General features: G+C 54.9%; 1 protein-coding gene across 10 annotated transcripts in view; it reads left to right on the forward strand.

Moving 5' to 3' along the window:
• The window catches only part of KCNAB2 (potassium voltage-gated channel subfamily A regulatory beta subunit 2), a 109759-nt gene that overhangs the window by 64178 nt on the left and 22032 nt on the right, over window positions 1–23549 (forward strand). For 9 of the 10 annotated variants that reach the window (XM_017956675.3, XM_017956671.3, XM_017956677.3 and 6 more), the window contains 2 exons: window positions 16197–16240; window positions 17165–17202. In XM_017956675.3, coding sequence (XP_017812164.1) covers window positions 16197–16240; window positions 17165–17202 — 82 coding nt within the window. Of the gene's footprint in view, window positions 1–7090; window positions 9742–16196; window positions 16241–17164; window positions 17203–23549 lie in introns of those variants that run through there. The other variant, XM_009181621.4, reaches the window with a different exon arrangement.

A 23549-nucleotide genomic window follows, 5' to 3' on the forward strand; every position in this document is an offset into this window, starting at 1 on the left:
CCTCTAGCCCGCCTCCCTTGCTTTCTAAACCCGGACTCTCCTCCTGCCTAGGAGGCTCCGAGGTCAGCCGCCCCTTGTTTCTGTATCCCCAAAGGGGAACTCATTCCATCCGCAGGGTCCTCACACTTTCTGTTCCCTCTTCCTGGAGGGTGCCTCCCCAGACGTGGCCTGGTTCCTTCCCATTGTCACATCTAAGCTTGGTCCCCAAAGAGACTGTCCCAAGCACCCACTCTAAACAAGCACCTACGAAGTCACTCAGAAGCCCCTCTCCTGAGTGTCTTCCTCACCCCTCGTCCGTCTCGGTTACCTTGCTCTTTGCCCATCTGCACTGCTTTGAGATCAGAGCTTTGTCTGTCCCTGGCACCCAGAACACCCCCAGCCTGTGTGAGTTTAGGTCGGAAGGCGCTACATGGTCTTGGTCTTAATCCACTTTCCAAAGCACATGTCTCGTTCTGGCTGTGTCCTTGATGGTGGGAAGACAGGACTGACTGGAAGCTGGTCTGAGGCTCTCTCTCTAGTCCAGATGTGGATGGCAGGGAGCCTCTGCAGTCCTTGGGCACTGACCCTTGGTCATGAGCTCCTGGCAGGGCAGGAGTCCTGATTTCCTGTGCTTTCTGACTCTAGATCCCAGGCTCTTGCCACAAGCTTAGGTTCACCAGGAAGTACTTGGTTGGTTGCCAAGTTCATTGAGCAGACTGTAGTTGCTCAGTTAACCATAGGCCGTCACTTCCAGCTGGGCCAGCCAGGGAAGGCTTACTGGAAAAGCTGGGAATCCAGGTGTGTCTTAAAGGACAGACGGGAAGGAGGGCACAGAGGGCAGGAGGAGGGGCAGGAGAAAAACAGCAGAGGCCAGAGGGAGATGGCAGGTTAACCTGTCTACAAGGCCAAGTGCATCCTGGGAAAGAGGGGTCCCCAAGAGACAGAGTCCATCTTGGATAAGATCCTGTTTTCCTTTCCTGGGGCTGCTGTAACAAGCTGGGTGGTTTACAACAGCAGAAACCTTTTCTTTCCCAGTTCTGGGAGCTGGAAATCAACACCCAGGTGCAGCAGGGCTACACGTCCTCCAGAGGCCCCAGCGAGGGTCCTTTTTGCCTCCCCCAGTTTCTGGTGATGCCAGCAGTCCTGGGCATTCCTCAGCTTGTGGCCACATTGCTCCAATCTCTGCTTCTGCCCGCCCATGGCCATGTTCCTTTTGTGGGCCTCTGTCTCCAAATCTCTCTCTCCTTATAAGAACACCAGTCATGGCCAGGTGCAGTGGCTCATGCTTGTAATCCCAGCACCTTGGGAGGCTGAGGTGAGTGGATAACTTGAGTCCAGGGGTTCAAGACAAGCCAGGGCAATGTGGCAAAACTCCATCTCTACAAAAATTGACCAGGCATGGTGGTGAGTGCCTGTGATCCCAGCTACTCACGAGGCTGAAGTGAGGATCACTGAGCCCAGGAGGCAGAGTCTGCAGTGAGCCAAGATCACACCACTGGCACTCCAGCCTGGGCAACAGAACAAGACCCTGCCTCAAAAACAAAAAGCAAAAAACAAAAACCGAGTCATTGGATTAAAGGCCGACCCTAATCCAGGACCATCCCAACTTTACTTGTTTACATTTGCAAAGACCTTGTTTCCAGATAAGGTCACACTCACAGATATCAGGAATTAGGATCTCAACTGTCTTTTGGGGACACATTTCAACCTGCCACAGGCCCCAAGGATTGACTCAACACCTTGAGCCTGCGGGGACATCCCTGAGTGTCCTGGGAGGAACCCAGGCTCCCACCAGCTACCTGTGTGACCTCAGACAAGTCCCCTGGCCTCTCCATGACTCGGTTTCCTTACCTGGAAAGTGGAGACCAGGGTCACTACATCAGAATTGTCCTGAGGACTAAATAAGCTCCAGTGACATAACTCAAAGCTCCAGGCTTGGCCCCTTGTGGGAGAGAAATGCAGGCCCTTCCGGTCCCTGGGAAAAGGACCTTCCCACCCAGCAGTAGCTGTCCAGTCTAGACTGGCCCGTCCTGTCTATCCGTCTTGGGGTCTCATTTGTGCACCTAGTTGCACTTAGAGATGCAGTTCAGTGCCACGCAGACAAGGGGCAGAGGCATCAGGAAGGGCAGGAGGGAGGGAAGCGAGTAGCCAGTCATTCTGGAAGAGCTGCCGGGCCAGACGCAGGGGCTGGGAGAAAGCCAGCTGGCAGGCCCAGTGCCCTCCGTGAGGGCCTGCCCAGGACCGTGGCAGCAGCTGTGTGGGGTCTGTGTCAGGGCAGGGAGGGCTTCTGCTGGCAGCGGGCACCACATTGGAGACTTGGTGGTCATGGTCACCCCAGGCCTGGAAACAGCATCCGTCTGCAGCCCCAGCCTCTCCAGCCCCAGCTTCCCTAAAGGGACAGAACAGCCCTTCCCTCCCCGACAGGGCTGCTGAAGGAGAGGTGGGAGGAAAGGCAGAGAACCAAACTCCTGCGCCGAGTAGTTGTCTAGTCACCGATTGTTGATGTGCTCGGTGTTTCTGGAGCTGGCCTGGCAGCAGGAATCATGGGCCGTCCCTGTTTTTCGTGTTTTTTGCTGTTTTTTGTTTTGAGACAGGGACTTGCTGTGTCACCCAGGCTGGAGTACAGTGGTGCAATCATAGCTCACTGCAGCCTCAACCTCCCGGGCTCCAGTAATCCTCCAGCCTCAGCCTCTCTAGTAGCTGGGACCACAGGCACACACCACCACACCCAGCTAATTTTTGTATTTTCTGTAGAGATGAGTCTCACTAGGTTCCCCAGGCAAACCGGGAATACCTTGGCTCAAGTGATCTACCCGCCTTGGCCTCCCAAAGTGCTGAGATTATAGGCGTGAGCCACTGTGCCCAGCTATACCTGTTACAGTGCAGATCCCCAGGCCCCTTCCTGGAGGTTTGGGGCATCTGTCCCTAGAGGCTCTCCGGTGGTCATTGTTGCTGGTCTTGTTACATCTCAAAGGGTGCTTCGGAGGACGGAAGGAGGAAGGGAAGGAGAGGTGCTCGCTCGGGGCCGGACAGTTGCATGGGAAACAGCAGCAGCTCCGAGCAGAGCCAGCCGACTCACAGCCGTGGGCCGCTTTCCCGTTTCTGGGCTCCTAGAGTTGGAAGTGAGTGTGGGGCCATGAGGTCCTGGTGAGCAAGAGGAAGGCGGAGGAACTGGCTTTGAAGACCATGTAAAGCTGGTTCCTGGGAAGCACACACACGGCCTGCAGGAGGCCTTGTTCTAGTGTTACCTCAGCCCAACCACAGAATGGGCCCCACCAGGGGGATGTGCACTTTGGGCAAGGCTCACATGTCCCGTCGGCGGTCCTGTGGCCTCTTCCTTCCCTCGGCCTCTCACTGTCCCTCCGTGTCAAGTCCCCCACCATCTGAGGCACCCTTTGACAAGGCCAACGGGTCACCCTACTCCAGACACAGAACCTGCTGCTGCCTCACAGGCTCCTGCCATCTGCCCTCCTGCCCCTGCTCTCAAGAGAAGGACACTCCTGGAATTCCGCATGGAGCCCACCTTCTCCCTGGAGCCGTACCATACTCCCTGGCACCACTGACCCACTCTCCTGCTGGCCGACTTGGCCTTGAACACGGTGGCTCAGGCCTTTCCCAGGGACCCTTGCTTCATGCCCCAGCTGAAGGAAGCCAAACTCACAGCACTTAGCCCCTATGGGGTCTTCAGCTCTTACTCAACTGGTGGACTCCTCCTCCAGAAAGGCCACCGGCCCTACCTCCCTTTGTTCTTAGAAACTGCTTCTTTGGGGCAACCCCTTGTTTAGCATCCTCTGCCCTTCCTTGGGCAAGAAGCCACCTTTGGATATAAATCACACTCCGTTTAGCATGAACAAGGCGGTCTCTGCAGGATACAGAACCTCAGCCTCACTCTCGGAGGAGATGCTGGAGGCTGGGCTTTTAAAAACCATATCAGACCAGGCAGGGTGGCTCACGCCTGTAATCCCAGCACTTTGGGAGGCCGAGGCAGGTGGATCACAAGGTCGAGAGATCAAGACCATCCTGGCCAACATGGTGAAACCCCGTCTCTACTAAAAATACAAAAGTTAACTGGACATGTGGCATGTGCCTGTAATCTCAGCTACTCGGAAGGCTGAAGCAGGAGAATTGCTTGAACCCAGGAGGTAGAGGTTGCAGTGAGCCAAGGTCGCGCCACCACACTCCAGCCTGGTGACAGAACGAGACTCCACCTCAAAAAAAAAAAAAAACTGCTGCATCTAAAACCTTCTCAAGGCCTTGAGCCCTCCACAGGCCTCGTTCTGTGCATAGGAGCGTGTCTGCCCCCTTCCACTGCGAGCCTGTTGCCATTGTGGGGGAGGAGCTGGCCGGCCCCAGCTTTGTGGGGGAGGAGCTGGCCGGCCCCAGTTTTCCGGCCTCTCCAGGCCCAAGGGGGACGAGTGGGCCCCAGACACTGAGCCGGAAGCCTCCGCTGCAGGGATGCTGTCTGTGGTGCACTCCAGAGACAGAGCAGAGCTTTTAATTGGGGGTGGTTGCCCTCCGATGAGTCACAGCAAGAGCCAGGTACCGAAGAGACAAAAGAAGAATCAGAACTCAGTTGTAGGTTGAAGTCAACCAGCCACGCCCCATGCCTCTGACCGAAGCCTGCCAGCACGGGGCCGGGCAGTGGCTCACGCCTGTAATCCCAGCACTTTGGGAGGCCACTCAGGACACTGAAGACAGCCTCACCAGAGAGAAGGTTCTCCCTCTGATGCACAGAACCCCAGGGTGCTAGCCTCGTCCTCAGCTTGGCTTTCTGGGGCCTGTGCTTTGGAAGGAAGATTGTGGAAGGTCCGGATTTCCCACTTGGACAAGAAGGATCCTGCATTAGTCAGGGTTCTTTAAAGGGACAGAACTAATAGGATAGATGAATATATGAAGGGGAGTTTATTAGGAGAATTGACTCACACAGTCACAAGGTGAAGCCCCACAGTAGGCCATCTGCAAAATGAGGAGCCATGAAGCCAGTCCAAGTCCTAAAACATCAAAAGTAGGGAGGCCAACAGTGCAGCCTTCAGTCTGTGGCTGAAGGCCTGAGGGCCACTGGCAAATCACTAGTGTAAGATCAAGAGTCCAAAAGCTGAAGAACTTGGAGTCTGACGTTCAAGGGCAGGAAACATCCAGCACGGGAGAAAACTCAGCCAGTCTAGTCCTTCGACGTTCCTCAGCCTGCTTTATTCTAGCTGCACTGGCGGCTGATTAGGTGGTGCCCACGGAGATTGAGAGTGGGTCTGCTTCTCCCAGTCCACCCTCACAGACACACCCGGGAATAGTACTTTGCATCCTTCAATCCAATCAAGTTGACACTCAGTATTAACCATCATAGATCCCATCTCCTGCTCCATTCTCAGAGTCCCGGGTTTGGGACAGCAGGTGCATGCTGCACACAGCGGGACCTAAGGAAAGGCATTCTGTGGGAATGTGAAGAGACCCACCTACTTGGGGCCACACAGGTGATGCACCTGGAGCCACAGCAGGTGCCCCTCCACCCAGCCACGCCAGCTGTGCCCAGTGCAACATGCCAAACACTGCACACAGCCTCCTGCCATCTGAAACTGGCCGCAGCATGTCAAGCCCACCTGTTTATGACATGAACTCACAGGTAGATACAATTTCCATGCTGAGGTGCCCCTCTCAGGCCCTTTGCCTTCACTGGAGTTTGTGGGGGGCCTGACAAAGCCCACTCCAGAAGCAGTTCGTGTTGGGGGCTGGGGCCTGGCAGCCGGTCCCCGGGAGCTAGTCCTCAGGACCACCCCAGCAGGTGCTCAGGTGTGTACAAGTCCTCATCCAGATGCAGGAAGCACCTCCTCTGACCCCTGTGCCCCATTCCCGGAGGATCCTCTTTAGACCCCTGACACTCACTCCCACTATGCCAGTGCTGTGGGACGATGGGATGAGTATCTGAACTCAGAGCTCCCTGGGGAACCGGGACACATGTGCTGTGCCCACAGGGAGCTGCCACTAAGGTGGGCAGGAGCCCGGTGGGTTTCAGAGGCTGGCCAGATGCTAGAATTTTCCACCTGTCCAAAACAAGTTGAGCTGGGCACGGTGGCTTACATCTGTAATCCCAGCACTTTGGGAGGCCGAGGTGGGCAGATTGCTTGAGCCCAGGAGTTTGAGACCAGCCTGGGCAACATGACAAAACCCTAACTCTACAAAAAATTTTTAAAACTAGCCGGGCGTGGCGGTGCACACTTGTGATCCCAGCCACTCATGAGGCTGAGGTAGGAGGATCACCTGAGCCCGAGAGGTCAAGGCTGCAGTGAGCCATGATCGTGAAACTGCACTCCAGTCTGGGCAACAGGAGTGAGGCCCTGTCTCAACACAACACAGAAAAGAAACAGACACACACAAAAATCAAAACAGGGTTGAGACTTGCAGTATTCTTAGAAAGTTGCAAGGATTAGACAGGAGTGGAAAGCTAAAAGGTTACAACCTTGACCTGAGCTTTGCGCATTTCAGTGTCCTCGCAAAGGGCCTCTCCTTGCAGATGCATCCAAGTTGGGACGAGGAGGAGATCCAGACATGTGCCAATTGACTTCTTTTCTCTTTTTTTTTTTTTTTTTTTGAGATGGAGTTTCACTCTTGTTGCCCAGGCTAGAGCGCAGTGGCTCGATCTCAGCTCACTGTAACCTCCGCCTCCTGGGTTCAAACAATTCTCCTGCCCCAGCCTCCTGAGTAGCTGGGATTACAGGCATGTGCCACCACGCCCAGCTAATTTTTTTATTTTTAGTAGAGACGGGGTTTCGCCATGTTGGCCAGGTTGGTCTTAGAACTCCTGACCTCAGTTGATCCGCCCACCTCTGCCTCCCAAAGTGCTGGGATTACAGGCGTAAGCCACTGCGCCTTTTTTTTTTTTTTTTTTTCTTTTGAGACAGAGTCTCACTCTGTCGCCCAGGCTGGAGTACAGTGGTACAATCTTGGCTCACTGCAACCTCCGCCTCCTGGGTTCAAGTGATTCTTCTGCCTCAGCCTCCCGAGTAGCTGGAATTACAGGCGCCCGCCACCACACCTAGCTAATTTTCTTTTTTTTATTTTTAGTAGAGGTGGGGTTTTACCATGTTGGCCAGGCTGGTCTCAAACTCCTGACCTCGTGATCCACCCACCTCAGCCTCTCAAAGTTCTAGGATTACAGGCTTAAGCCACCATAGATATTTCATATGAATGGAATCATATGCATTCTTTCATGAATGTCTTTAACTTAGCATCATGTTTTCAAGGTTCATCCATGCCTGTGTCAGTACTTCTTTTTTTTTTTTGAACAGAGTCTTGCCCTGTCACCCAGGCTGGAGTGCAGTTGCGTGATCTCCAGTTTTGGGCTATTGTGAATAAGGCTGCTGTGGACATTTGTGTTGAAGTTTTTGTGTGGGCGTATGTTTTCAGTTCTTTGAGGACATAGCTAGCAAGGGAATTGCTGGGTCATGTGGTGAGGCCGATGACATTTTACACTTGGTGACTAAAAGTCTTGTGAGTCTCACTTAACTCTGTGCTGCTTAACGTGCACCACTGGGGTAAGAACACCTCTGGGGAATAGTAAGATGCCAGCCATTGTGGGATCCGATGATTTGCCAGAGTGCAGAGAATCTGTAAGGAAGAGGTAGAGGATTTCTGCGTCTCACTAGGCCAGCATGCGTAGCACCACTCGAAGCTCTTGGTAGAAACACCGCCTTCCGGGCTGGGCCTCAGAGCGCTGATTCCGTAGGTCAGGGCTGGGGGGCACCCAGGACCTGGCCTTTGTAATAAGCTCCCCTGGCGTGATCAGATGTTGAACAGCCCTGCCCTAGACAGTGAGCGCTGTGAGAGCAGGTGCCCCATGGTACACAGTAGGCAACCAGAGGCTCTTTGAACAAATCAATATGATCCTTTTTATAAATAGAGAAGGAGGCTGTTGAAAAATTCTGTAAGATAGTCTGAGCAAATTCCATCTTGGCCCTGGCTTTGCACATTTAGGGGAAGTAGGGATGCTAAGAGCTGCTGCTGCTCACACCCTATAAAAAGCCTCCAAGTAGGGACAAGGGTAGGGGGAACAACACTTAACCTGAGCCCTAGGTAGGGGCCAAAGGTGGAATGGTGGCCGTCTGTGCCTCTTCAGCAGCCCATGAGCTCCCGGGAGGCCAGGGCTGTGACCTTTGAGTCCTGGAGTCCGGCCTCAAGGAGGGGTGGGCTGTGCACAGGGTTGCCTATCCCCCATCACCCCACCACCTTCCAGTGCCCTTAGTACCTCCTGGCAGGACAAGAGGGGGCCCAGAAGGCAGCTCTGGCCAGGACCCACCTGCAGGGTGTGAAGGGGACACTTGGGGTCAGAGGGCAGAGCCAGCCCCTCTGGATGCTGAAGAGGGTGAAGTAAAGTAGGGCAGGGGCTTGCTTCATTCAACCATTCACTCACTGATTGCAGAGTATTTATTGAGCATCTGCTGTAACCTAAGTTTTACTGGGAGTGTTGGAACCTCTCTGTCCGTTTGACCCCCGCGTTTCCTTCCTTGGGCCATCTGTGTCATTATCATCAAGACACAGCAGCTTCTTCACATTTCTGGTGATGTTGCTTCTCCTTGTGCCAATCCCCCAGTGGCTACCCCACTCTCCGGAGTGAGAACCCCAAGGAGGTGCCGCTGGGCATGCACCAGGGAGGCTGTGACCGGAGCGGGCATTGCCTTGCTTGGAGCTGGCTGCCTACAAGCTCAGCCATCCAGCCTGCGGCGTCCACCCTGGCTGCAGCGCCTGCCCAGGCCTCAGGCCAGTCCTGGTCCAGCAGCTGTCAGCCCGGAGCAGCCAGCGATGGCCTCGGGGGACCAGCCAAGGCAGGCGGCTCATGCATCCTGCTTCATTAATAATGAATGGCCAGACATTGCCCGCGCCTCTCCCTGGTCGCCTCATTGACTTGGTGGGAGCCTCAGCCGCCCACGGCGCGCAGAGCCAGGAGCTGGATCCCAGGCCCCCTCGGAGAGACTCAAGAAGCACCAAGAAGCAGCTGCTCCCCAAGACCCCCTGAGCCGCTGCCCAGGAGAGCAGTCACAGCAGCCCTGCACAGCCCCCCAGGCCATCACCTCCGGCTCCAAGAGTGGCACCAGAGAGAGCCCTCCCTTCTCCAGTCCACAGAAGGCAGCTGTGCTCGTCACCCGTCACTCGTCATCAGGAGTAACTCGCAGCCCAGCCCTGCCCAACACTTTTGGAGACTACTGGGCTGAGGACTTGGGCAGCCAGAGCTGGATGAGGGTGGGGACAGAGGAAGGACCTGCAGAGACAAGAGAGATGTGAGGGGAGGAGCAAGCACACCCCCGCCCCCGCCAACCTCCAGCCGTGCTTCGAGCAGGTCTTCTGTAGCTCGATCTGGAAATGTGACTGCCTCCCTCGGAGCTGCGCAGCCTTCCCCACCGTTGCCTTCGGAAATCCTCGCTCCTGAAGGAACACCTGCAGCTTCCTTGGCTTCTGGATAAAGTCTCGTCCTGGTCGGGGGAGAAGAGTTTCTAGGGGACAGATGGCTCCTGAGCCCAAGGGGATAGGGGACGCAGCCAGGATCTGAGCGCCCGGCCTCAGCATGCAGGTGTCCTTCGTGTGCTCGGAGCACAGCCTCAAGGGTCGGGGCCCTGAGGATCGGCTGGGCCGACCGGCGGCCAGCAGCCCCAGCCTGGGCACCCGAGGCCGCTTCCGCGCCGTGGCCATGGTGGCCCGGAGCCTGGGACAGCTGTCGGTGCAGAGTCTCCCGTGTGCCGGTGACACCAGCGTGAAGCAACACGGGATGAAATATAGGTACGGGGGCGCACAGCTTTGCAGGGTGGGGGCTGACCTCCCGGCCTCCCCAACTCCCCACCTCCTCACTTTCGAGAGCGCATAAAATCTGCAAATCCCTGTTTGTCAGACTTGGGCAGTTTGTGCTGAGGGCTGGGAGGGGCTGTGCTTAGTGCTTGGTAGATGCTGAGAAACAGCGTTGAGAATCTGGTCAGTGCGAAGTTTCTTTCTTCCCAGTTTCAGGGGGAGACGGTGAGGGCGCCGACTTCCTTCCTTCTGCCTCTGTTTTCTTTCTGAGGGTCGTTTACAATAGCCAAGCCGCCAATGCTCCCTTTTCCTGGGGAACCCTGAGGCATGGGCCGCAGGGCCCCCCGACATGCTCCTGCCCTCCCCTGGGCACACAGGCTCCACAAGATGCCCTGGGGGTGATCCGATATCTTTCCAGCCAGGCCACCGTGACAAACATCCGTTTGATAGTGAGGGACCGTGGGGTGAACCCTGTGATGGAATGAAGATTCCTTCCTCCACCTGAGCCGGGCCCAGGGCCCAATTCCTCTAGCAGGCGGGACTCTTGGTCCAGCAGGCACAGTCAGCCAGGCCACACCTGGAGTTTCCCGATGGTCCGCCCAGGCACCTTGCTTCCCTCCACCTGGGCTCAGCCCCCATCTGGCTCCAGGTGCTGTGACTTGTATGTGTGGAGGATGCTAAAGCACTCATGTCAGGAGCAGGACCTCCCTCCCCTTCCCTGCCGGGGCCTTTCTCAAAGGATGGCGGAATGTGCCCAGGATGGAAAAGGAGGGTCCCAGCTTTGTGCAAAGGGTCCTGGGAGCAGGGTTGTAGAGAGGGGACGGCCTTCCTCACTCCCTGTGTAAGTCTCTGAGTCCAGAGCCTTGATTGCGTCCAGAACCATCCTCCAGGGATAAAGGAAGTCTCCACAACACGTGGTCTGCAGAAGCTGGAAAAGCTAAGTTAGGTCTCTGGTTCCCAGGTTTCTTGGGAAAGTTTTCCCAAAACAGGAACCGAACTGGGGACAACCCTGCTTTTCAGTGACCTGAAACAGGAGTGCAGGCCACCAGCGTCAGAAAGAGCCACAGACTGTTCTCATTGCATTTGGGAATCTTCTGGGTTTATAGCTGGTATTGGTGCCAACCTGAAAAGCACTGTGAGTCCATCCTGATGCCTGAGCTGTGTGGCTTAAACCTCTGCAAAACCAATGCCTGAGAGTTGGGCCTCGTGTGAAAACTGCGTCATCTCAGCCAACCCATTCTGGAGGTGAATTCTGGGATGACTCTGGGGTCCTGCATCCACGTTCGTGTCTCTTCCTTCTCTGTGTCCCAGGAGGGTGGGATATGCTTTAATGAACCTCTGGGCTGAAAGTGTCTAATCCTCTAAGCTTAATGACAGTCCAGAATGGAATTCTCTTTTTTAGAAGCTCTGGAGTTTACATCTTTTGTTAAGTAGGGATCAAAAGCTAGAATTAGGGCCAGGTGAGGTGGCTCACGCCTGTGATCCCAGCACTTTGGGAGACTGAGGAGAGTGGATCACTTGAGGTCAGGAGATCGAGACCAGCCTGGCCAACATAGTGAAACCCTGTCTCTACCAAAAAATACAAAAATTAGCTGGGCATGGTGGTGCGCACCTGTAGTCCCACCTATTCGGGAGGCTGAGGTGGGAGAATTACTGGAACTTGGGAGGCAGAGGTTGCAGTGAGCCAAGATCACGCCACGGCACTCCAGTCTGGGTGATAGAATGAGAGCCTGTCTCAAAAAAAAAATAAAGCTAGGAGTGAACCAAACATGTATATGTGTACTTTTTGGTTTAGATACCTATTGCCTTCTGTGACTTTTATGTCAGTCCTAGGATCTCAAAGGAGTTAAAAGCGGGCCTGTTTCTAAACATAAGGCACTATGTAATTGGAAAGTATGGCTGTTAACACTGTTTCCCTCCTAAAACTCACTGAGGAGTGGCTCTCAAAGAGGGTGAGTGCTCACCATGCCCATGTGTGTGCTTATGTGTGCATGCACACACATGCGTGCTGGAGGCAGAGAGGGCAAGACAGAGCAGTGAAGGGGGGTGTTCATCAAGCTGGCAGGTTTGCAGTCTGCGGACCAGAGTTCAAATCCCAGCCCTAGCACTCTCTGACTGAGGGACCCCATCTGTCCAATGGAGTTGCAAACAGAGCCTTATACCTGGCCAGGCCTGGGAGCTTTCCTTGCTCTTGTCATGGAGGGAGGTAGGTTCATAGCCCTGTAGGATGAGGTGCAGTTTCACAGGGGCTGAGATGGGCCTGGCAATCCAAAGCCTGTGCCATTGGGCACCCCCGCCCCGGGCCTCTCCCATCTCACTCATGTGGTACCTGCTTAATGCGTTGCTGCACAGGGACTGTCCCAGGGCCACAGCCAGGGTGCAAGCGAGGGGCAGCAGGGACTGAGGGGGAGCCTGATCCCAGCCTCCCTGTGACTCTGACCTCCTCCCTGGGAAGCTGGCCCTTCCCAGTGGTGTGCTCCAGGCACAGCTGTCCAGTGATGCGCACAGTCCACAGGTACTAGGAAACTAAAGGTGCATGGCCAGTACCAGGCACCACATTCTTGCCCAAGGGCCTAAAGCATGCTCAGTGTGGGATGGCAGGAGGCCAAGCCTGAGAAGTAAGGGAGGGGCCAGCACCTGGTCCCGAGAGTCTGACCCCAGGGCCTGGGCTTCTCACCCCTGAATTACTCCCCAACATTGTCCCAAACAAGCACTCCCTGGGACCCTGCCACTGCCAGCTCCAATTAGAAGACAAAGACTGGAAGCCCAGCCTGTCCTTAGGGAGCCTGGAATCTGGGAGCAGGGCAGGCGTGCAAACAGATCATCACTGCACAGAGCAGACAGGCGAGCAGGGCACTAACAGGAGCCGTCCCATCTGCCTTCCTCCGGGACCAGCTAGCCAAGGCCACGGTGCTTGCCCTTCACCCCATCACAGTTTTGTCCTCTGCCCAGGTGGCTCCAATGAAAGGCCCCAAACTCCTCTTTGTAAAATGACCTGTCATTTCCCGGGGCCTTCCAGCTCTGGCCCTTCCCAAGTCTGAAGTGCAGTTTTTAGGGGTGTGCAGCATGCAGGGGCTCCACGATGGGCATGGGCGCTCCCCTCCGGCAGAGGTTATGCCTGTGAGTCCTCACTGGGCGTTTTCCAGACCCCAGGAGAGACATGAGGCAAATTAATGAGGACCAACAGTATTTGGGTTTCGAGATGTTGACCGCCTGCTTCATTAGGATGTCAAGTTTTAATGATGAGGAAGAAATCGGTAGGAAATGGTTTCTGTGTCTGGGAAGTTTCAAGTGCAGCAGGCAGCAGCCCTGTCCAGACGCGGCTGAGACGTGTGCTCCCCACCCCCACGCAGCAGCTATGCTTACACAGCGTTCAGCCTGGAGGTGCCCTGTCCCTTTGCATCCCTTCTCCCGAGGCCTGGCAGCGGATGGCAGAACCAATACCATCATTTTCACAGGGAAACAAGTTGAGCAGGGTAATTGTGGCATCACGTGGTGCCCTAGTTTTGTTAAATTAGTCCTGTGGGTGGTGAGTGGAAGAGCGACTGAACCCGGAGCCCACTCGGGGAAGCGGGCCCATTTCCCACCAGTCAGACCAGGAACAGATATGGAATCAGGGGCAGGGGCAACTTTTGTCAGCCCTCCCCAAGCTGGCAACCAAGGGGCGCCTCTTCTCTTCACCCCAACCTGGCCTTTAGCAGAGCCTCTTCAAGCAACTGCTCCCCACAGTCACTCATGGAGGTGGTTTTGCAGAGGTGGGGACCTGGCCTCCCTTCTCCATGCCCAAATGTGTCTAGACTAGTGGGGTCCAGGGCTCTGTGAACACCCAGATGTTGCAAGCAAGGTTCTGAGGGCATATGTATCTGGGCGTATTTCCAGGCTTTATCTGTTTTTGCAAAGGGGTTGTGACCCCAAAGCAGCCAAGAGGCACTGGTCAGAACCTCCAGCCCTTTGCTTCATTATTGGACTCCTACTAAGCAACTTTATAATTTCCTACCGCAGTTACTTTCTAGCCAGCATGGGGGAAATTACCTAAACTTCTAAACTGACCAGGCTCATGCAGAATGTATTAGTGATACAGTCGGGCTGTTCTCCCTGGCAGTCACAGACATGAGTTATTCTGGGTTGGAACATGCCAGCAATGCAGAGGGTACTATCAGATTATTTCATTGATGTATAAGGAGGAAAAAGGAAACTTCAGTTCCTTTTGAACATGGTAATAGTTAAAGCTTATTTGATTTGTCTGTTGTGTTTGAATAAAGAAAAGGTCACCCTCCTGCTGTCTTTGGGAAATGAGACACATGTGAGTCAGTGTCCTGTGGCCTTCTATCCTCACGGATCTCCCTCTGTCCTCATGGAAGCCACCGTAAGAAAGGCAGCCTTGGGCCGGGCGCGGTGGCTCAAGCCTGTAATCCCAGCACTTTGGGAGGCCGAGACGGGCGGATCACGAGGTCAGGAGATCGAGACCATCCTGGCTAACACGGTGAAACCCCGTCTCTACTAAGAAATACAAAAAACTAGCCGGGCGAGGTGGCGGGCGCCTGTAGTCCCAGCTACTCAGGAGGCTGAGGCCGGAGAATAGCGTGAACCCGGGAGGCGGAGCTTGCAGTGAGCTGAGATCTGGCCACTGCACTCCAGCCTGGGCTACAGAGTGAGACTCCGTCTCAAAAAAAAAAAAAAAAAAAAAAAAAAAAAGAAAGGCAGCCTTGTGAGCCCATTCTGCAGATGAGAACACTGAGGCATCAGGCCACTCCATAAAATGCCTGGAGTCCTCCAGCCAGGAAAGTTGAACCAGGATTTGGGCTCTGGCTTCAGAGTCTCTGCCCATAGCCGCCGCCCGGTCCTCCCCTTTCCTGAAAGAAAACTCGCCTGTTCTTATGTTCTCCTTTAGGGAAAATCCCAGCTCTGCCTACAGGAGCAATAGCTGGCAGCTGGACTGGCTTTAATGGGAAATTAAAAAATAAACCTAGGCAATTTTAAAATACCTTCAATTTGGTGACACGTTCAGCTGTTTTCAAGCTGCTTAGAAGTATTATATCCACTCGTGATATAGGAGTCCAGGAGCCTTATAACCAGGGAAACCGAGGCTGGGAGGGACAGAGTGGGCTCATGTCAGAAGTGGGGGGGTCAGAATGAGGCTTGAGCCCCATGCCGCCTTCCCAGGGGCCAGGCTTGGACAGGAAGAGGATTAACTGAGGACTTCGCATCCTCCGAAGTCAGAAGTGTCATGGCCCCAGGGAAATGCAGGGCCCTTGGGCCAGGAGGCTGGGCCTCACCCGCTGGTAACTCATGGCTCTCACTCCCCACCTCCTAGAAGCAGCTGCCCCTTGGCCAGATGCTGGCAGCTGGATCCCACAAGGGAAGTGGAATCTGACCCCAGATGAGTCCAGGCGTGGCTGCAGCTGTGAGACCCACCCGGCCACTTGCCAACCTCACCATCTGGGCAGATCACGCCCTGCTAAACAGGCTAGGGGTGGGATGCACACCACCATGGTGGGGAACGTAAGCTGGGAGCCAACTGCCTGGGTGGGATCCCAGCTGCCTCTGCCTGCTGGGCAGGTCTCATACTGTGAGAATCGATGTCACAACAAGCAAGGCACCTGCCACGTACGGCTCCCGGGAGGATCTGGGGACAGGATGCCTGGGGACCGCCTGGCCTGCTGCAAATCCCATGGGCTCCCAGGTGACCTGTGCCAGGACAGACCAGCATGCCGGTCCTCAGGGCTGCCACTCTCCTTCACCTCCTAAGGATGGTCATGATGGCCCAAGGCCCATTCCTGTGAACCCTGGGATGCACCCCAGCGGGTAGGCGCCTCAGTGGCCCTGGGAAGGAGCCCGGGCAGCTGTGCCTGGTTAGGAGGCCTGTGCTGCCAGGCTCTGCCACTACTATTGGGCCTGGTTCTGGCTGTAACAAAGGAAGGGCTGGCCTTGCTTAAGAACTGGCAGCCCCACCATGGAGCTCCCCGCACCCTGAGGGACAGATGCACAGGCCGTGTGGTCCGGTGCACAGGACGATCTCCTGCCCCAGTCTCTGGAGACAGGAAGAAAAGACACAAAATCAAAAATGCGGCCTCAGAGAGGAGGGAAAAGGCGGCTTCTCTGGAAGGGGCACCACATAGATGGTGCCACGGGGCTGAGACCAGCCCGGTTTCACCATAAATCAGCGTCCCTCTGCATTTCCATCTGTCCTCGAGACCACTCTGCAGATCCCCACTGGGCACCAGCAGGGCCCGTGCCAGCAGCATGGTGTGGGCTGGGGGCAGTTGGCACTTTACCCCTGCGGTGGCTGAGCAGAAGCACCTCTCGGAAGGTCCCCGGTGCCTTTCGGAGCCTCCAAACACACACTGACTGTTGGGGGAGTGGTTGGGGGGCTGGCCCTGGCAGGACCTGAGCCTGGCTGGCAGGGTCCTGCCCGGGTGCTGAGAACTCACGTGGCGTTTGTTTTTCAGGAACCTGGGCAAGTCTGGCCTGCGGGTCTCCTGCCTGGGACTTGGTGAGTGTGGTGGTCCCCTCCATCCCACCAGGGAAACGGGTTGTCGGGGGGCCGGACATGGGCTGAACTGGACACCCCTTGGGAGGCAGGGTGGCCCAGCCTTTGGTACTCCCCAGGGAGTAGCTGCACCCAGAGCCCGGGATTCAGGGGGGCTTGGTTGCCATGGCAAAAAAGAGGCAGGTGGGAGGGGGCCTGGGATAGAGGGAGAGAGAGACACAACCTCAGCAGAGGAGGTGAGGCGGATACTAGGGGCCCCTCCATACACGGTCCCCACCCCACACCACAAAATCAGAGGCCCTTCTGGCCCTGGGACTGCAGGGAAGACACCTTACCTTCCACGGCAGGCTCAGCTTACGAGTCCCTCCTGGAGCACCATTGGATTTGGCCCTTTTTCCTCTCCTGTCAGATGCAAGGCCTGTTTCCAGAACGTGCAGTCCCCATCTCCCCTGTGCATGCAGTACACACACCCCACACACACACCGCCCACTGCAGTACACACACCCTCCCCCGACCACCGCCCACTGCCCTGACGCCGCCCTCCCCGCTCCGTCCCAGGAGGAGCACACGGATGCAGCTGTCAGGCCTGGTGTGTTTTCAGAGAGGCGTCCCTTGTGCCTTTCCTTGCAGCATGTGGAGCTACCTCAGCATAGCTCTGACAAGCATTTCAAAAGCCCCAGACCTGCTGGGCCCATAGCCAGCAGCCCGCTCCAGAGACTTTCGTCCCCTCAGTTTAGTGACCCCAAGAGAGCAGGACTTCCTCTGAAGGCCGGGTGTCCACGCACACCAAGGACACCCTGGCCACACAGCAGCACAGAGGGACTCCTGTGGCTGCCCCTTGGGCCCTGCAGCCTGAGGCCTGAGCAGCGATGGGAGAATCTGGCTTCCTGCTGGGTCCCTAACTTGAACCCCTGTGTCTCCTTCCAGGAACATGGGTGACCTTCGGAGGCCAGATCACCGATGAGGTAAGATGGGGCTCTCCCAGCACCCCAGAGCCCAGCATGGGCTCGCCAGAGCACATGGTTAAGTCTGCTGCAGGGACCAGTGAGCACGTGCTTCCGGGAGCCAGCGCGGCAGCCTGCCTCCCTCTCTCTGTTTTGCGAGGGCGCCCTGCCCCAGGGGAGAGTAGAAAGGTGAGCCAGGTGGCCGTGGCCAAAGGGAATGCCGAGTCTGGTGCCATCACCCAGCAGTAGACGCCTCAGGCCTCATCATGTCCCTTAAGCTCCCCAGGACTCAGATTTCCCACACGCTTGACCCCCATTCCACAGTTAACGAGGAGAGTTCAGGGTGCACATGCTTCCCAAATTCTGAAGCTGGATGCAGATCCTAGCTGCCCACATGCCATGGAGACGCCAGTAACTATCTGTTGAGGTCATGTGGAATGCAGCCCCTGCAATGCTTGCTGCAAGCTGAAGAACCCGAGATCTGCATTTCACCCAGCATCCACCGTCCATTTCCCAGCTGCCGCGAACCGTGTGGATCGCAGTCAGATGTATTTTGTTGCGGGAAGTCAGGGACCCCGAACGGAACCCCACCTCTGATGTATTTGCTGGGGCTCATGTCCCCACAATTGGAACAAGAAAGTGAACACTAAGGAAAAGCCAGCTTGTATGCTGCCAGCGCCTCTGGGTCTCTCGGAAGGGCAGGGACAGCACACGCCCAGACACGCTTCTGGACAGTGAGGCAGCATCTCAGAAATGAGAGCGGTGGCATTTGCTCAGACAGCTCTGGGCATCTGCACAAGAAGCAATTTTCACGTTTGTCCTACTTAGTACTAGAAAGGTTGCGTTCAAAAATTGATCGGCGAATTGATGCGAGACCTTGTTAGCTGTGATTGCTCAGATTTCCAAGGGAAAGCTTTGCTTCTATGAAAATTTAAATGCATATAGTTTGTGTTTGGGGTCACTTTTATCTTTTTTTTTTTTTTTTTTTTTTTTTTTTTGAGACGGAGTCTCGCTCTGTCGCCCAGGCTGGAGTGCAGTGGCGCGATGTCGGCTCACTGCAAGCTCTGCCTCCCGGGTTTACGCCATTCTCCTGGCTCAGCCTCCCAAGTAGCTGGGACTACAGGCGCCCGCCACCACGCCCAGCTAGTTTTTGTATTTTTTTAGTAGAAACGGGGTTTCACCGTGTTAGCCAGGATCGTCTCGATCTCCTGACCTCGTGATCCGCCCGTCTCAGCCTCCCAAAGTGCTGGGATTACAGGCTTGAGCCACCGTGCCCGGCCCACTTTTATCTTTGAGACAGTAGCTGGTCAGGTGCGTTGACTCACACTTGTAATCCCAGCACTTTGGAAGGCTGGGGCGGGTGGATCACCTGAGGTCAGGAGTTCGAGACCAGCCTGGCAAACATGGTGAAACCCCATGTCCACTAAAAATACAAAAATTAGCTGGGCGTGGTGGCAGGTGCCTGTAATCCCAGCTACTCAAGAGGCTAAGGCAGGTGAACTGCTTGAACCCAGAAGGGGGAGGTTGCGGTGAGCTGAGATCATATCACTGCACTCCAGCCTAGGTCACAAAGTAAGACTCTGTCTCAAAAAAAAAAAAAAAAAAGACAGTAGCTGGTTATAGGGTGATTTTCCCCTTGCTTTGAAGTTGCTGGATAGGCGCTATCTCAGGGTGAAGTCTGGAGTTATTAAGGCAAAAGGAATTGCCTTACCTTAGCCCACCAGATTGGTTCATATGAGCCCGGGGGCCCATATGGTTCCATCTGAATCAGCCTTGCCTGACTCGGCCTCGTTTCCCTTTTGATGTGATTTCTAAAGCAGGATGGGAGAATTCTGTAGAAGGGCATAACTTCTTTTCCAAACAATATTAGCTGGGTGGCCTGTAATGTCCTTGTGGGAAAGATATAAACAAGCAGACAGACTAGACCCATCCAACGAGATGACGTTTTCACCAGCAAACCAGGCCCCCCTCAGAGCATTAATGAATGGCCCAGTGGCAGCCCCGCTGGCCCAGACCTCTGCAGTGTCTCCATCAGGAACACAGTGATGGGCACATATGAAGATATTGGAGGTCATTTCTAGATGACACCAAGCTAGAAGGACAGAGAATAAAATAGATGGCAGAGACGGGGTTCTGAATGGTTGTGGCAGGTGAAAATGGCTTAGCAAAGGAGCAAGACAAATTTTTGTATTAATCCTACAGTTAGTGTCAAAAAAGAAATCAATACATCTAGAACAGGGGGCCCACCTGGCTGTGGTTCAGAAGAAGAGGATTTGTGCACTTCAGGTCTGTGGCTCAGTCCAAGTCAGCAGGGAAGCAAGGACCGTCCTGGACTGCTTTTTTTGTTTTTCAGTTTTTTATTACATATATGAAACATAAAATTTGCCTTTTTAGCCATTTTTAAGTGTACAGTTCAGTGGCATTAAGTACATTCACATACTGTGCCACCCTGACCAATATCTGTTTCCAAAATATTTCATCACCCCAAACAGGAGCTCTGCACCTTTAGACAATAACTTCCCATCCCCTGGTCACCTCTAATCTACTTCCTGTCTATGAACTCTGCAGGCTAGTTGTATAAATAAAGTTTTATTGGGACATAGCCACGCCCGTCATTTACACATAGTGGCTGCTTTCACTCCACAAGGGCAGAGCTAAGTAATTGCAACAGAGATCTGTGGCCCACAGTGCCTGAAGAATTTACTATGTGGCCCTTTACAGAAAAGGCTTGACGTCCCCTGTTGTATGGGCCGCAGCAGCTGTGCCCTGTAGTATCTGCAGGGTTGTTGTGTGAACAGCAGCTCAGCCAGTTCTGTGCCATGCCAGGGACCCAATGAAAGCTTGCCCAGGGATAGAACAAACCACCTGGTGAGGCAGGAATGACAGCCACCCTCACATGGCACAGGGCAGAGTCCACAGTTTGTAGGACACTGTCACATTCTCAGCCAGTGCTCCCAGGAGCCCATGAAGGGATCAGACCACACTAGGGTCCCTAAGATGACGTGACACCTGTCGGAGCCACCACCACGGTGGTTTCAGGTCTCCAGCCCTCCTGTTGTTAGGTGCCCTTTCTGTGGCCTCACACTCCCCATTAGAAGCATGTGTTCAAGACAAGCCAAACAATAAAAATTTAATAGAAGTAGTGGCTGAGAACCTTACACCTATTATCTCACCTAATCCTCTATCAACCCAGGGAGGCAGGTGCTATTCCCAGTTCAGGGAAGCTGAGCCTCTGGCCATAAACAGGTGCAGGGGTCTCACCTGGCCGCTGGCCACGGGGCATTCCACCTGGTGCTCTTTGCCTCAACGCTCGTGGCCAGAGCTCGGCTGTGGGGTGACCGTACTGGGGTAGGGACAGATTCCTTGTTCCCCCAGATGGGGGTGACAGGGAGGTGGCCCATATGTCTCCTGAGCTTCCTTCTGACTTCAGTAACTGGGACCCAGATACTGGAAGGAACAAAAAGTCACAAAATAAAGGCTCCATAAAATGAACCAGGATGTGGCCACAGAGCAGAGGTCTTTAGAAGTCATGTTTTAGGTCTGGGGGCGGTGGCTCATGCATGTAATCCCAGCACTTTGGGAGGTCAAGGCGGGAGGATCACAAGGTTAGGAGTTCGAGATCAGCCTGGCCAATAGGGTGAAACCCCATCTCTACTAAAAATACAAAAAAATTAGCCAGGCGTGGTGGCAGGCACCTGTAATCCCAGCTACTCAGGAGGCTGAGGCAAGAGAATCGCTTGAATCTGGGAGGCAGAGATTGCAGTGAGCTGAGATCGTGCTACTGCACTCCAGCCTGAATGACAGAGCGAGACTCCATCTCGGGGAAAAAAAAAAACAAAAACTCATGTTTTGAAGGACAGCATGGGAAAGGCCCGTGACAGCAAATGGAAAACGCAGCCAGTGTAGACAGCAGCAGCGTAGACAGCAGTCTGTGGAGTAGAGCTTCAGTTTTCTAGGGAAAGGGCAGAAAAACCTGGAAGAAAAATTACAGCAAAATCATAGCCATAAAAACATAAATAAATAAAACAGTGAGAAAGCACAGCCCCACAATGCCATGAGTCCCTCCCTCTCTTTCCTGCCTCTGGTCCTCCCAGTCCCAGGCGCCACCCTGGATGCAGCTGGAATTGTATGGTGGCTTCGTTTTTGCTGAGGGACAGGTGAGGTTAGTGTCGGTGTCTGCCATGCCGGACCCTGCTGATCCAGCTATCTGCACGCCCTCGGAGGTCTGTGATGACCACAGGTTTCTGTGATTGGTCGGGCTTTCCTCCCCGGAGGAAACCAGGCGTGCCCAGGGCCACTGTGCTCTGGTGTGGAGAGCGCCGAACCCTTTGTTCTCGTCTGTGAGCAGGGCAGAGCAGAGCCAGGAGCAGCCAGGTCCCCACCTCAGGCTTGCGGAGCCCCTGCTTAGCACCAGCGTCCTGCCTGCTCCCAGCCTCTTCCCAGTCACTCTCTTTCTAGAGAGGACGCTTTCTCCAGTGCGCTGCCTGTGGCTGGTGTAACAGATAGCCACCAATGCGTGGCTGAAAACAGCAGCAACGTATTCTCTCATGGCTCTGGGGGCCAGAGATCCAAACTCCGTACCCCTGAACCTAAGCCCAGGAGTCAGCGGGGCCGGGCTCCCTTCTCCAGGCCAGTACCCTTCCTGGCCTAAGTCCAGGAGTCAGCCGGGCCGGGCTCCCTTCTCCAGGCTAGGACCCTTCCAGGCCTCTTCAGCGTCCGGCACTGCTGGCCGTCCTTCACTTGTGCCCACATCCTCCAGTCTCTGACCCTGTGGACGCTCTCCCTCCTTCTCTTCTGTCTGTCAAGTCTCCGTCTATCTCGTCCTCATACGGTCACCTGTGATGGCACTGAGGGCCCACTTAGCTAAGCCAGGACATTCTCCCCATCGCAGAGTACTCACGTTAATCCCATCTGCAAAGTCCCCGTTTCTACCTAAGGTCACATTCCCAGGTTCCAAGGACCTGATACCTTTGGAGAACCATTATTTAGTTGACTGCAGAGAAGAAAGTAGAAAAAGGACGGCAGGGGGGCGGGGGTCCTGACGACAGGGCAGTCGGGAAGCAGAAGCGAGCAAGGAAGCCACGTGGTGGTCCAGAGAAAGAGCCTTCCGGGGGCCGAGGGGACAACCAAGGCCAAGCCCTAAGGTCAAGTGTTGGGGAGAAGGGGGTTCAGGGGATAGAGTCGGGGGTCAGGGTGCAGATCTGGTGGGGACTTTGGCTTTGACCCTCTGTGAGATGGAAGCCCCTGGAGGGCTTTTGCATGGAGGAAATTTGACCTGATTTAAAAGGTCTGCCAAGGCTCGCCCTGGTTGCTGCACTGGGAATAGCCAGTCATGAGGGTGTCTCCAAGTTCAGCGTGTGCACGATCCAATGCACTTAGAAGGCACATCCTGATGTGGCAGGGCCGTCATGGAGCCTGGGAGGCCGCATTTCTGATCTCATGCTCATGCTGGCCTACGGTCCACGCTTTGTCTGGGGCAGGTGCAGAGAGAGAGGATGGAAGCAGAGAGCCAGGAGGCTATTGTGAGAAACCAGCCAAGAGCTGCTGGAGGCTCAGAGCAGGGTGGGCACAGTGGAGGTGGGGAGAAGGGTCGGATTCTGGACTAATTTGCTGGGAAGCCACAGCAGTGGCTGAACTTCACGCTCCAGTGATGGGAGGATTAGTCAAGGAGGGCTCCCCGGGGTTTGACCTGAGCGCGGGTGAGTGAGACCTCAGAGAAGCTGATGCTGCTGCGGGCTGCCTCCCTGGCCCACACCAGCCCCAGGGCCTGGAGTGCCCTCCCCGACCCACTCTTCCCTTCCCTGCCTGACAAACTCCTAAACACCCTTCAAAACCCAGTCTTTGTCCGGCACACTTTGGGAGGCTGAGGCAGGCAGATCACTTAAGGTCAGGAGTTCGAGACCAGCCTGGCCAACATGGTGAAACCTTGTCTCTACTAAAAATACAAAAATTAGCCGGGCTTGGTGGCATGTGCCTGTAGTCCCAGCTACTCAGGAGACTGAAGCAGGAGAATCTTTTGAACCCAGGAGGCAAAGGTTGCAGTGAGCCAGGATCATGCCACTGCACTCCAGCCTGGGCAACAAAATGAGACTCCATCTCCAAAAAAAAAAAAAAAAAACACCCAGTCTTGGACATTCTGGACACGTGCTACCCCTTGGATGAATGTTGAACCTTGAGGACATTACGCTCATTGAAACAAGCCACAAAAAGGACAGAGGGTGTGACTGCATTTGTCTAAGGTTCCTAGAGTAGTTAAATTCATAAATACCAGAGAATGGTGGGTGCTGGGACTGGGGGCAGGGAGCAGGGACAGGGAGTTACTGTTCAATGGGTACAGAGTTTCAGTTTAGGAACATGACAGGGAGATG

Source organism: Papio anubis, chromosome 1 (genome assembly GCF_008728515.1).
Source record: "Papio anubis isolate 15944 chromosome 1, Panubis1.0, whole genome shotgun sequence".
Classification (NCBI taxonomy): domain Eukaryota; kingdom Metazoa; phylum Chordata; class Mammalia; order Primates; family Cercopithecidae; genus Papio; species Papio anubis.